Source organism: Alligator mississippiensis, chromosome 6, assembly GCF_030867095.1.
Source record: "Alligator mississippiensis isolate rAllMis1 chromosome 6, rAllMis1, whole genome shotgun sequence".
Lineage (NCBI taxonomy): Eukaryota > Metazoa > Chordata > Crocodylia > Alligatoridae > Alligator > Alligator mississippiensis.
In genome coordinates, this window is record NC_081829.1 from 15,962,658 (window position 1) to 15,975,960 (window position 13,303).

Below are 13,303 nucleotides of genomic sequence, written 5' to 3' on the forward strand. Positions count from 1 at the left end.
TTAAAAAAATAAAAAAAGGCAGCTAAAGCAGTTCTGAATTCTTTATGATGGCTCCTTGGTTCTGCAACAGATTCAGGTTAATACTGTATCACTGATGTGAGATAAGGGTTACATTCAGCTTTTTGCTTTGACTCTAAGTGTGCTGTCCATATGTGTAGTTACAACATGACTTAATTGTAGAAATGTGTATGGGAAAAACTGGAAATTTTGATGAATGTGGGTGAGATGGCCTTAGGCTTTTTATAGGAGTCATGGTCCTTGCCTGGGCCCTTACTTTTCACAGGAAGATTGATGTGAATACCACATAATCTCCTCTCTCTTTCATTCTCCTGGCAAAGCCTTGTAGTCTTCTCTGATCTGCTTGGTGTCATTCCTGGCAATACCCGTGGTGCCTATATGGGTGAGCAGGAAAGGGAAGTGGTCTGAGGGATGAATGAGCTCTGGCAGTCTTTCTGTGACACGCTGAATATGGGCTCTAGGCAAACAGCACACCTCCTGGGCCTCCAAATCTGGACAACAAATCAGTGTTTCTTTCTCCCGCCCAAGGGGGTCATAAACCACCACTATTTTCCTTTTCCTTTTTGGTGGAGTGGTCTTGAAGGCCCTATCCCTGGGGCCCTACACTTCCTGCATTCCAGATTGCTAATTCCTCTGATCCTTGTCTGCTGTTGTTTTTATTTCCACTATATAGATGATCAAAAAAAACCCAGAAAACAAACAAACATACTCAGATGTTTTCCAGTTTTCTTCAAATGTAATCATTGTAAAAAAAATGTGGATGAGGTAGGCTCCCATATTTGTGTCATAATAGATATTTCCCAAACACAGAAGAATGGATAGACCCTGCTGCCAGAAGGTGTAGTCTAAATGCACAGAGACCAGTGTGAAGACTGGTGGGTTTGTATGCAAGCAAAGTGGTCTGTTTATTGTAGTGATTCTCACCCAGGTTATGACAACACACTGGGATGCCACCAGATCCTTTAAGGGGTGCCACTGAGGTGTGAGGACATAAGATATAAGTGCAGTCTCAGACTTGTTCCTGTCTGGCTTATCCCTGTTGCCCAGCCCCTCTGCAAGAAGGGTAAGTGCTGTAATATATAAATTAGCTTTTTAAGTGGGTGCCAGTCAATTCACAAACATATGAAGGAGTGCCTTGAATCCCAAAAGGGTGAGAACCGTTGGCCTAATGCTAGCCATATAGTACATTCCTTAAAAAACTATTTCAAACTTTCCTTTTATTTTAAGTTCAACCCATTAAAGTTTTCCCTAACTGGTAGATGAGTAGCATACCTGTGAGAAATATGAATTGATTAGCCAGTTTTATAGAGATGTTCTCAAAGAAGTGAGTCCTTGGGACAAATGTAAATGAAGAGGGAAGTTTGTGGATTAGATCAAAGAAGAACATTTTATGCAAAGGGATTTTTTAAGAATGGGAGATACGTTTTTGAGAGAAATGGACATATGAGACAGCACTGCCAGAAGGACGAGGGAAGTGATTATTCCCCTCTATTCTGCACTGGTGAGGCCACAACTTGAGCATTGTGTCCAGTTTTGGGCCCCCCGGTATAGAAAAGATGTGGACAAATTGGAGAGAGTCCAGAGGAGAGCAACAAAAATGGGTTGGGAGCTGGAGCACATGTCTTCTGAGAAGAGGCTGAGGGAACTGGGTTTATTTAGTCTGCAGAAGAGAAGACTGAGGGGATTAAATAGCAGCCTTCAACTACCTGAAGGTTGGTTCCAAAGAGGATGGAGCTGGACTGTTCTCAGTGGTGGTAGATAAGTGAATAAGGAGCCAATGGTCTCAAGTTGCAGCAAGGAAGTTTAGGTTGGATATTAGGAAAGGTTTCTCACTAGGAGGGTGGTGATGCAGTGGAATGAGTTACTTAGGGTGTGTTTACATGTGTAAAGGCTGCTGGATGGGTTTACTCCAGAGTAATTTACTGACCGGTCCCTGACCAGAACAGTTCTAGGCTGTGTGGGGAAGTCTGCATGTGCAGCCTGGAGCTTGCTGGGGGACTGCCTGAAATGGGACAGTCCCTAGCCAGCTCCAGGCTGCACATGCAGATTTCGTAGCCCAGGGCTGGCCACGAACTGTCCCTGTCAGGGGCAGGTCCCAGCCATCTCTAGGCTGAGCAGGGAACTACCTGCCCTAGCTCTGCCATCACACAGTGAAGGCTGGGAGATTTCTCCTCTCAGCTTCAGCTCTGTAATTGTGGAGTGGGGGCAGGGAACAATCTCCCTGCTCCCACTCCATGATCACAGAGCAGGGGCAGGGAGCTCCCTGCTGTTGGAATGAGGGGGCATCGTCTCCACCCAGCCTCCCGTGGTGGAGCCCACCCGAGCAGCAGGCAGCTCCAGGGGGCAGGGAGCTACCTCCCATTCCCTGCTGCCCAGCTGACAAGGAGCAAATTTGCTCCCAGTCAGCCGTCTACACAGGCCTTACTGCACAGTAATTATTTGGCAGTTAATTCACTATTTGCATTTGTTGGTAGCAAATTAACTGCTGAGTAGAGCAAATTACTGTGCAGTAAGGGCCTGCATGTGTAGACAGTGATGTTTAATACGTAGTAATTTGCTCTGTTGCTCAGTAAAGCATCTTGTATAAACATCCCTAGAGAGGAGGTGGAATCTCCATCCTTAGAGGTTTTTAAAAGCCCACCTTGATAAAGCTCTGGCTGGAATGATCCAGTTGGGGATGGTCCTGCTTTGAACAGGGAGCTGGACTAGATGACCTCGTGAGGTCCCTTCCAACCCTAGTTTTCTATGATTCTAAAGGCAGCAGTCCTATTACAGAATTAATAATGAATTGTGCAACTGGAATACTTGACAGAAGAGATGAGATTATGGAAGATTTAGAAGGAGTCTCCACTCCAGTTGGAAGCTTGGTGGTGGTCAGATGTAGTGTCGCGGTAAAAAATATTGCAACAGCAGTCTGGTGAGAAGCACTGTTGTAAGTTGAGCACAACAGTGGTGCTTAACTGGGGATATTACCATTTTTTTAAACTTGTGGAGGAGTCCTGTGAGTCTGAGAAGTTTGAGAACCACTATACTAAGTAGGTACACAGGGAGAGTTATGTTTTGAGTCTAGTAGCAGTCTGAAATTGCAGCATGGAGAGCTTAAAGTGGGAATGGACTGCATCTGCCAGCCACAGGCAACTGTTATTTCATTTAGGTCCAGCAGTTCCTTGAGTGTGTGTCATTTTCATTCTGAAATGAGATAACCCTTTGAGGATATAGACCCCATCCCTAAGGATAAAGGAAGGTTGCATCTTCCAGCTGTAGTTTATCAGTCAGTTAAGCTGTATTATGAGTTGTACTTTTTTCTTTGAAATGCTAGAAAGGGGATTTCCAAAAGAGCACTGCCTTTAACTGCTAAGCAAGTCCCTGCTAGCTCTCCTGTTTGAAATGTTTTGGGCTCCAGGACAGACCACTGCTTGTGTCATGAAATGAAAGTTTTAGAGAGCAGTTAACTTGCAGGAAGATGCTAGGACTAGAAAGTTGACCATCCCAGACAGTGTACTGAGTGGCCCATTTAACCTGTACTGAAATTTCCTGAGGCTAAGGCACTGAACTGGGCATCAGAACATTGGGTTTCCTGTGTGACAGCTAAAAATATCTTTATGCTTACATCTGAGCTCTTTGAATAGAGCAGTGGGGACCAACATTTTTGGTAGGCGTGCCACAAATTAACCCTGCTCCCTCCCAAAGTGACTTTGATCCCTTCCCCTGCCTGATTTGCAGCTGTACTTTCTGCTCCCACCCCTGTGCTCCCTGCCTGATCTGCTGCTCTGCTTTCTACTCCCATTCCTGTGCTCCTTGCCCAATCTGATGTTTTGCTTTCTGCTCCCTTCCCTATCTCCCACCATACTCCCTGATCCCCCTGTGAACTGCTGCATGCCACACACAAAACTGCTCTTGCCATTTGTGGCACCTGTGATTAGAACATAGTGAAAGTTGGTGCTATCTTGATTAGGCATAATTTAGAGATGGAATAAATGTTTGTGGGTGGGATCTTTTATGGGACCAACAGCATGGTTGAAACTAGACTTAGACAAACTTTGGGGTCTCACAGTACCCTTCCTTGGGTCTCTGGAATTCAAGAAGCAGGCCCAGCAGAGCTAAATAGCAGATGGAACAAGATCTTATGTAAAACTCCATATGTAAACAAAACAGGATATAAAATAATTTATCAGGTAGCCAACACTTAAGAGAGATGTAGTATCATTCAGGAGGGTTGCTATATAGTCTGTAAATTCAGAGATCTTGTACATTATAATGGACCTTTTAATCATTGTCTGTATCAAACTTTTCTGGCCCCATGGGCTGAATGAGTTGTGCCAGGCTTGATCTGGCCCAAAAATCCCCTGCTTCTTCCCCCACTCCCCATACCAGATCCAGCATTTGTGATGCATCCTCCACTCCCACCCCCAGCCCAGTCCAGGACTGCACCATATGGAGCATATGTCCGAGACTGGCAGCAGGAGGGGAAAGATAGTGGAGCCCAGACTGGCCAGAATGGGCACCACATACAGTGTTGTTCTGAGTTATGCACCACACATAGCATCTGGTCCAGGCAGCCTGGGATCCATGCTATACACAGCATCCATCCCAGCAAGTCCATGCAGCATGGATCTTGGACTGGCTGGGGCAGGTGCTACATGTGGCATAGGTCCTGGAGAATGTGCCATGTGTAGTGTGGATTCTGGAAAAGGTGCCAGTTCAGTGGCATGTGGGTCAGCTGAGACCCAGGGGCAGCATTGGGGACAAGACAAGGCTGCATGGGCTGGATCCAACCCACAAGATCTTTGACACCCCTGGTCTATGTTAAGACCCTGGTTTATTAGTGTCTAACCAACTATTGAATTGTTGTTCCCAGGCTCAATTTTTGAACATGTTTTGTAAATTTCCCTTGAGCACAGGAACTAAGAGGTTGGACAAGGAGTGATTATTCTGTGAAAAAATGTCCTAGCTGTTTTCTCTTCTTTCTGTCCTTTATCTTATTTTCTGTGATCATTCATTCTGGTCTATAGTTTTCATTTGGTTTCACTTTCATATTTTCCATGAGGACATCTGATATGCTGACCACATTCTGGGTTAGGCCTGAGTATGTTCCATGAATTCTGATGGTTTTATTGTGGGGATTTGTGGAGTGTTAATTGTTGTGGCAGTAGGGATGAGTTGACAGGCATGGAAGCCATTCTGATTCTCAGCTGTTTGTAAGATTACTACTCCATTGTATCCTTGGGTATATTATGGTTGCCTTCTCGCTTTTTATTGCAGTTGTGATCCCAAAGAGCCCATTACCTGCATCTGAAGTGAGCTCTGAGAAATCCAGCATGCACAGTAGCACAAAAAGCATTTTGGGGGGTCAATCCGGGCAAAGGCGTCGCAAAACAGGGAAGAAGCGAGGTCGGACGCCCAAAGCTCTGATCCATCACCCCATACCTGCTCCCTCCAAGTCAGTGGAGCCTTTGAAATTCCCAAAAAAGAGGGGACCAAAGCCTGGCAGTAAGGTAGGCAACAAGAGTGTCTGTCTGTCTGTCTAATCATGAGTAAATGAAGTGTGTTGCATGCATGTACATGGGGTGGAAAGTAGCTGTGCTTTGGCATTCATGTACAGTAGCTACCAGCCCTAAGGCTACTGGGGTAGGGTGCATGGCTGGGAATATCCTTTACTTTGTTTCTCAGGCCTTTAGGAAATGGGAGTAGAGTAAGTAAGCTCTATCTCATACAGGTTCATGTATGCTGCTGCCAGGAAGTACCCTCCGGGAGTATGCCTTGACCATAGGGGCCATAGCAGCTCACTTTAGAGCCAGGTGGTCTTCAATGGGTACATACAAATGCTAAAATTGTATGGGTATCCAATACTAAGGATTTTTGTGGGTGATATCTTTTATTGGACCAACTGCATAGTTGGGAGAGAGATGGAGAGAAGCTTTCAGGCAAGATGTACCCTTCCTCAAATCTGAGAAAAACGCAGACACATCTCAAAATAATAGAACAGATAGAGCAAAGGCGTATGGAAAGCTCCATATATAAACAAAAATAGGATAAAAGAGACATTATTGGGTAGCTAACAAACAAGAGAAATTCAGTAGGAAGGATAACCTAGTAGGTGGAAAAATAAGACCTTATGAGGGAGTCGTTACCACCTGTGGATTGCAGAGAGGTTAGCTGGGATCAAGTGGATTATAATGAGCCATAAAGTCAATGTCTGTGTTTAGTCTCTGCTTCTCAGTTTCCAGTAAGCTAATGAATATTTGTTCCCAGGCTCATCTTTTGAAGGTGCCTTATAAATTTCCCTTGAGCATAAGAATTTTTAGGTCAGAAAGGCAATGGTGGTTCTGTGGAAAGTGTTCTCCTACTGGTGATCATGCATCTCTGTCCTTTTATCTATTTTTTTTTTTTTGGGGGGGGGGGGGGGGGTTCAGGATTTTTTTGTGATCATTCAGGTCTAGTCCTTTTCAAGTATAGGCTGTAATTGTTTGATTATCCTTCTTGTCAGTTCAAGTGCGGGACAGTAACGGACAACTATGGTGTGTGGTCAGTTGGTTCTTTTTATTTTTGGCTCGGTGCAGACGTTCAAAAAGCCTGAGGTAGAATCAGTCTAAGTTGCAGTCTTCTGCAAGTGGTGTAGTTTTTATATTGGTAGTGAAGAGAACGCATGTTTAACTGGGAGGTGCGGGGGGAAGGGATCAAATCTTAGACCGGGTTTCACAATTGTTAAACCAGTCTGTGTGCTGAACTTCTGTTCTGTTATGGATATAAACTGGTTTTGTGTGCCGAACTTCTGTTGTGGAATGCAGATATAGTGCAGGCTTGGTGATGCAGTTTTCTAAAAAATACTCCTCCAAGTGGCTCATGAAGAGGATGGTATATTGCAAAGCCATCATGGTGCCCATTGTTTGGAGGAAGTGCTGGTTCTTAAAAGTAAAGTCATTGTGGGTGAGGATGAAATGGATGGTTTATGCAATATGTCACTTTAAATATGTATATAGCCCATGTTCTTGTAGTTATTTCAGGCAGGCGTATGTGTCTTCATGGTGTGATGTTTTAGTGTATGGGTTGATGACATCCATAGTTGCAAGTATGACCTTTTTGGGGAGGTGGTTGATATTCTGGATCTTGCTGAGTTATCATTTGTGTCTTGTAAAAATTTGCTCTTTGGGTGACAGGTGGTTTTCAGAATGGTTTCTTTGAATCCTGATAGCTCTTCAGGGAAGGTACGACAGTTGGATATGATGGGTTTGCCAAGGTAACCTTGTTTGTAAACTCTCAGGAGCATATAAAATGTCCTTAGAATGGGAGAGTGTGGTATTAGTGTGAGCAGGAGTATCAGTTGGTACTAGTATAAGTTTACCTCTGTATGGTTTTGTAGAGGTACAAGTATAGCAAAACCATTGCTCTTTCAAACCTGTTTCATTCAAGGTTAACAGTATAGTGATTAACTCACTTGCATCCCAACAGTAGCATGCAGAGGTAGAAGTTAGAGCGTAACCACCAATTTAGGTTCCCAGGTGGTAACTCTCCTCTCCTCTTTTAAAACAGTTAAAAGTTATTTTTTTCCATAGCCAAAGGCATATTTCAGTGGGCTGGAGAAATAGGAAGAAACCACCTCTTCCACCCATTATATATATCCCACCTAGGCTATGTGGTGTTCTATCCTGGAGGTTCAGGCAGGGGCTCTCGTGCACAGCCTTAGCATTACTATATTGTTGGTGATCTGCAGAATGGACACAAGTACATGAAATGTTACAGATGTTGAATCTCTCCCATCACCATGAAAAAATTGCCATGTCCAATCACAGCCCTGCCCAATGGACATGAGAAAGAGGGTATTAGGGTGGCTGGTTGGGAAGGAGGGAATAGTAAGCGAAACGGGAGACTTTTCCCTATCTCTTTCTGCAGAGGAAGCCTCGGACTTTGCTGAATCCAGCACCCACTTCCCCAACCACCAGCACCCCAGAACCGGACACAAGCACTGTGCCCCAGGATGCTGCCACAATCCCCAGCTCTGCTATGCAGGCCCCCACAGGTAAAGGCTTTGGGTCACCCACTTTCAGAGATAATATAATTAATGCATTTGTGGAGGAAACCAAAAAAAAAATACAGCTAACAGACCCAGCCAGATTTCCAGACAAGGTGGCAAGCGTTGTAAATACAAAACAGGAGTGACCTAAAGCAGGAGATAACTAGACAAGAAAAAGAACCAGAGGTTCCCAATCCCTTTTGTCTCATCTCAGCTCCCCGGTATGGCTATATTTATTGAGCTGCACCTTTTTCAAGCACACAAGCAGGCAGGAGGGAGGACTCTCAGTTGTTTGATAGCTATTAATAGACCTGTCATCCATGAATTTGTCTACTTTATTTTTTTAACCTGGTTGTATTATCTGTCCCTGCACCCTTCTGTGACAGTGAGTTCCACAAATTAACTATCTGCTGCATAAAATGTGCTTTCTAATATTAAACCTTTCTCTGACTAATTTCAGGGGGTGTTCCCTAGTTTTAATATTCTGGGACTTAGTGAATACCAGTTCCCTGTTCACTTTCTTCTGCACCCTTCATAATGTTATAGATTTCTATTGTATCTCCCCTCACCTCAACCTTCTCCTTCCCAAACTAAAAATGCTTAGCATGTTTAGTCTCTCCTGATATGGCAGCTGTTTCATACCCCTGCTCATCTTGGTTGCCCTTCTGGATACCTTTTCTAATTCTACTACATCCCTTTTGAGATGTAGAGTCCAGAGCTGCACACAGTATTCAAGATGTAGGTGCACTACAGATTTGTATAGTGACATGATGATGTTTTCCATTTTGTTTTCCATTTGTAGTGATGCCCAACATTTTGTCTTTTTTTTTTGGTTGCTGCTACACACTGAGGTTATATTCTTTGTTTAAAGAACTATCTACAGTGACTCCAAGATGTCTCGCTTAGTTTAGAACCCAACATTGGGTATATATAGTTGAGCTTATTTTTTCTCGAGTGCATTACCCTGCACTTGTCAACAGTGACATTCAGCTGCAATTTTTTGCCCACTCATTCTGGGTGAGATCTTTCTGCAGCTGTTCTCCATCAGCTTGGGATTTAACTACAGGAATAATTTAATATCATCTGCAAACTTGGAGATTTCACTGTGAACTCCCATTTCCAGGTCATTGATGAAAATGTTGAACAAAACTGGGCCTGCAGAACCCACTTTTGACCTCCCTCCTTCCTGAAATGTGACATCTCCTTTTAGCCCACCTTTTACTTCCTTTATGTTTAACCTGCTCTTAATCCATGAAAAAAACCTTTCCTCCAGTCCCATGACAACTCCATTTTTTTAAAACCATGGATGCGGGACCTTGTTGAAAGTTCTCTGACAGTCCAAACACATTGTCCACTAGGCCCTGCCTCCCCTTGTCCACATGCCTGTTAACACCCTCAAAGAACTCAAGCAGATTGGCAAGGCAGGATTTCCCTTTATAAAAGCATGCATACCCTTCCCCAGCTGATCATGTTTGTCCATGTGACTGCTGATTTTATTCTGTTTATAGATTCTACCAACTTGCCAGGAATGAAATTGAGACCCAATAGTCTGTAGTTTCTAGGGTTGCCTCTGGAGCCTTTATGAAGATAGGTGTTATGTTGGCAACTTGCTAGTCATCTGGCACAGAGGCTGTTTGTAACAATAGCCTACATACTATTGCCATAGTTCTGCAATTTCACATTTGAATTTCTTCAGAAGAATTGGGTGAATGCCATCTGGTCTTGGTAACTTATTAGTGTTTAATTTATTGATTTATTTTAAAAATTGTATCCCAGGGGTCATAAAGTCATAAATTGTAAGGCTGGAAGGGACCTTGGAAAATCATTAGGTCCAGCCCGCTGCACCAGCAAGGTGACTGTCCAGTCTCCTCTTGAAGATTTCCAGGGTAGGCAATTGCACCACCCCTGGAGGGAGCTTTTTTCACAGTCTGTACACCCTAACTGTGAAGAAATGTTTCCTGTATTGAGCCTGAAACGGTCTTCCAGGAGTTTGTGGCCATTACTACTGGTTTTCTCCAAGGGTACCCTGGTGAACAGTTGTTCACCGAGCCCCTGATGTACTCCCCTGACATAGCAGTAAGCTGCTACCAAGTCCCTTCTCAGCCTTCTCTTTTTCAGGCTGAAGAGTCCCATGTCCCTCAGCCTTTCCTTGTATGGCTTGCTATGCAAGCCTCTTATCATACAAGTGGCCCTTCTCTGGACTCTCTCAAGTTTTACCATGTCCTTGTTAAAGTGCGGCACCCAGAACTGGATGCAGTATTCCAGTTGGAGTCTCACCAGTGCCAAGTAGAGCAAAAGAATCAGTTGCTTGGTCTTGTTGGAGATGCATGCCACAGTATTATATGCCCTGCTGGCAACAGAGTCACAGTGCCAGCTCATATTCATGTTGTGGTCTATTATTAACCCCAGGTCTCTTTCATTCGTAGTGCTGGTCAGGTTGATGTTGCGAAGCCTGTAGTTGTGCAGGGATTGTTCATCCCCAGGTGGAGCACTTAGCATTTCTTGACGTTGAACTTCATCTGGTTCTGACTTGCCCAACTTGCTAGCCTGTCTAGATCCATTTATATCTTTAGCCTAAGCGTGACCACGCTTCCCCATAACTTGGTGTCATCTGCAAACTTGGCCAATGAGCTCTTCACCTCCTCATCCAAATCATTGATAGAGATATTGAAAAGTACAGGACCAAACACCTACCCATGCAGGACACCGCTGCCCACTTCTAGCCAGGATGACACATCTGTTCATTAGGACTCTTTGGGTCCTGCCCCGCAGCCAGCTTCAGACCCACCTAACCGTCTCACAGTTAAGCCCGCTATCTTCCAATTTTCTCATGGGAACATCATGGGATATCAGATCAAAGACTTTTTGGAAGTTAAGATATAGAATATCCACCACTTCTGTCTTATACAAGTGGCTAGTTACCTGATCGTAAAAGCAGATGAGGTTGGTAAGACAAGACCTGCCCTTGATGAAGCCATGCTGGCTGTCATTCAGAATCCTATCTTCTGCAAGCCTATCGCACATAGATTCCTTAATTAATTTTTCCAGGATTTTCCCTGGGATAGAAGTTAGGCTAATTGGCCTGTAGTTACCCAGATCCTCCCTCCTCCGCTTCTTGAAGATGGGCACAACATTGGCTCCCTTCCCATCCTCAGGGACCTCTCTGGAGCACCACAAGTTTTGGAACAGTTTCGCCAGGGGCTCTACGATGATGCTGGCTAGCTCCTTCAGCACCCTCGGATGGAGTTCATCTGGTCCTGTGGAATTATATATGTCTAATTGTTTTAATTGATCACACACCAGTTCTACGGCTACAGTAGGAAGGCAGCCATTTCTGCCCTGCTTTTTCTGTACCCTATCCAACATGACTTTCCCCTTGGCCCGGTGAAATACTGAGGCAAAGTAGTCATTCAGGAGTTCAGTTTTCTCAAGTGTCAGTAACCAGCTGTCCCAAGTTGTTGAGCAGTCGTCGCCTTAGCCTTTTTAATTTGTTCCCTACAAGTGCAAGCCATTGCTGTATAGTCCTCCTTGGGGACTGTCCCCACCACCTTCCATTGTTTTTAAGCCTCTTTCTTCTTTCTAAGGAGGACTGTGATTTCCCTGTTTAGCCAGAAGGGCTTCCTAGCCCTTCTGCTACCTTTTCTCCGCATGGGAATGGACTTCCTTTGTGCTTCAAGGATCATGTCCTTAAGGAGCGACCACTCTTCGTGAATACCTTTTGCCTTCGGTCCCTGGTCCCACAGCATTTGCCCTACTAGTGACCTGAGCTTGTTGAAATTTGCATTTTTGAAGTTCAAGACTTCAGCCCTTTTTGTTGATTTGTCTGCCTTGCAATGGACAGTGAACTAGATGGTTTCATGGTCACTGTCACCCAGGCTACCCTCTGTTTTTAACTTGGCCACCAAGTGGTCTCCTTTGGCTAGGACCAAGTCTAGGAGAGCATTGCTTCTGGCTGGCCCATGCACCTCTTGAGCCATGAAGAGCTCTTCAATGCAGGTCAGGAAGGAATGCGACCAGTCCAACTTGGCCAAGCATTCCTCCTAAGAGATGTCAGGATAATTGAAGTTGCCCATGATGACAATATCCTGTGCATGCACAGCCTCTGTCAGTTCTCGGGCAAACTCTAGATCGAGTTCGTCCCCTTGATTTGGTGGCCTGTAGTATATGCCTACAGTTGGATCTCTCTCTCCACTTTCCCCCCCCAGCAGCTTGACCTAGAGGGTTTCAAGCCGCTCTTTTTTGGAGCTGATGTCAGCCTCCAGGGAGCTGTATTGCTCCTTCACATAGAAAGCTACACCTCCACCTTTCTTCCCAACTTGGTCCCTTCTATGCAAGGTGTAGCCCTCCATGGCTGCACTCCAATCATGTGAGGAGTCCCACCAGTTGTCTGTAATCCCTACTAAATCATGCTGCCCACCGGAGAGAAGGAGGGCTATCTCCTCCTGCTTGTTCCTCACTCTCCTCGTATTGGTGTATGGGCACCTGAGTCTGAGTCCTCCTGTTGAGACCCTCGGCTTCCTGTCATGCTGAGGGAGGGCAGTTCCCGCAGTTCTCTCAGGACTGGTTTTCGTAGTGTCCCCATCTACAGAGCTTTCTTGCATGTTGGTCCCCAGGCAAGCTCCAGAAGTCCTCTGTCCCTGAGGAAGCTGAAGCCCTCTTGGTGACACCACTGTCGGAGTTGTTGGTTGACTTCCTCGATGCAGCCTTCCCTTCTCAGACCATGGCCTGCAACTGGGAGTACAGAAGAAATGACTACCTGGGTCCCTGACCTCTTGAGCCCAGCCCCCAGAGCCCTCTAGTTGCTCATGATCCAGTCTGGATTACTTCTGGCCGTATCATTTGCTCCCACGTGAATGAGGAGCATGGGGTAGTAATCACAGGGCTGGACTAGCCTGGGGATCCTTGCTGCAACATCTCTGATGTGGACCACAGAGAGCAGCAGACCTCCTGGGCTAGGGGGTCCGGACAGCAGAGGGGACCCTCGGTGTCCCGCAGGAGGGAGTCCCCTACCACCACCTTGCACCTCCTCTTTGGGATGGCAGCATGCTGCTTACCTTCCTCCTCCTCCTCTGGTGTTGCCATTGGAGCCTCCACCTGCGTGGGGTAGGGAGCATGTGGAGGCTCCAGTGGTGACACCCCAGTGGGGTTGACAACCTCCCTGGCATGCGTTACCAAAGCATGGCATGTGAGGCCATTTTGCTCAGCATGCCACAGCCAGGCCAGGCTCTGGGCAGCTACCACCAGCCATGGAGCCTGGGCTGCTTGCAGCATGTG

The 13,303-nt window shown here is 45.6% G+C and overlaps 1 protein-coding gene across 9 annotated transcripts in view; it reads left to right on the top strand.

Annotated features, from left to right (window-relative positions):
• SCMH1 (Scm polycomb group protein homolog 1) overlaps nt 1-13,303 on the top strand; it is a 149,957-nt gene that overhangs the window by 92,042 nt on the left and 44,612 nt on the right. For 8 of the 9 annotated variants that reach the window (XM_019489037.2, XM_006259451.4, XM_014605108.3 and 5 more), the window contains 2 exons: nt 5,281-5,513; nt 7,909-8,035. The exons of the other annotated variant lie outside the window; for it this stretch is intronic. In XM_019489037.2, the coding sequence (XP_019344582.1) occupies nt 5,281-5,513; nt 7,909-8,035 (360 nt within the window). The remainder of the gene's footprint in view (nt 1-5,280; nt 5,514-7,908; nt 8,036-13,303) is intronic. 9 annotated transcript variants of the gene reach the window in all.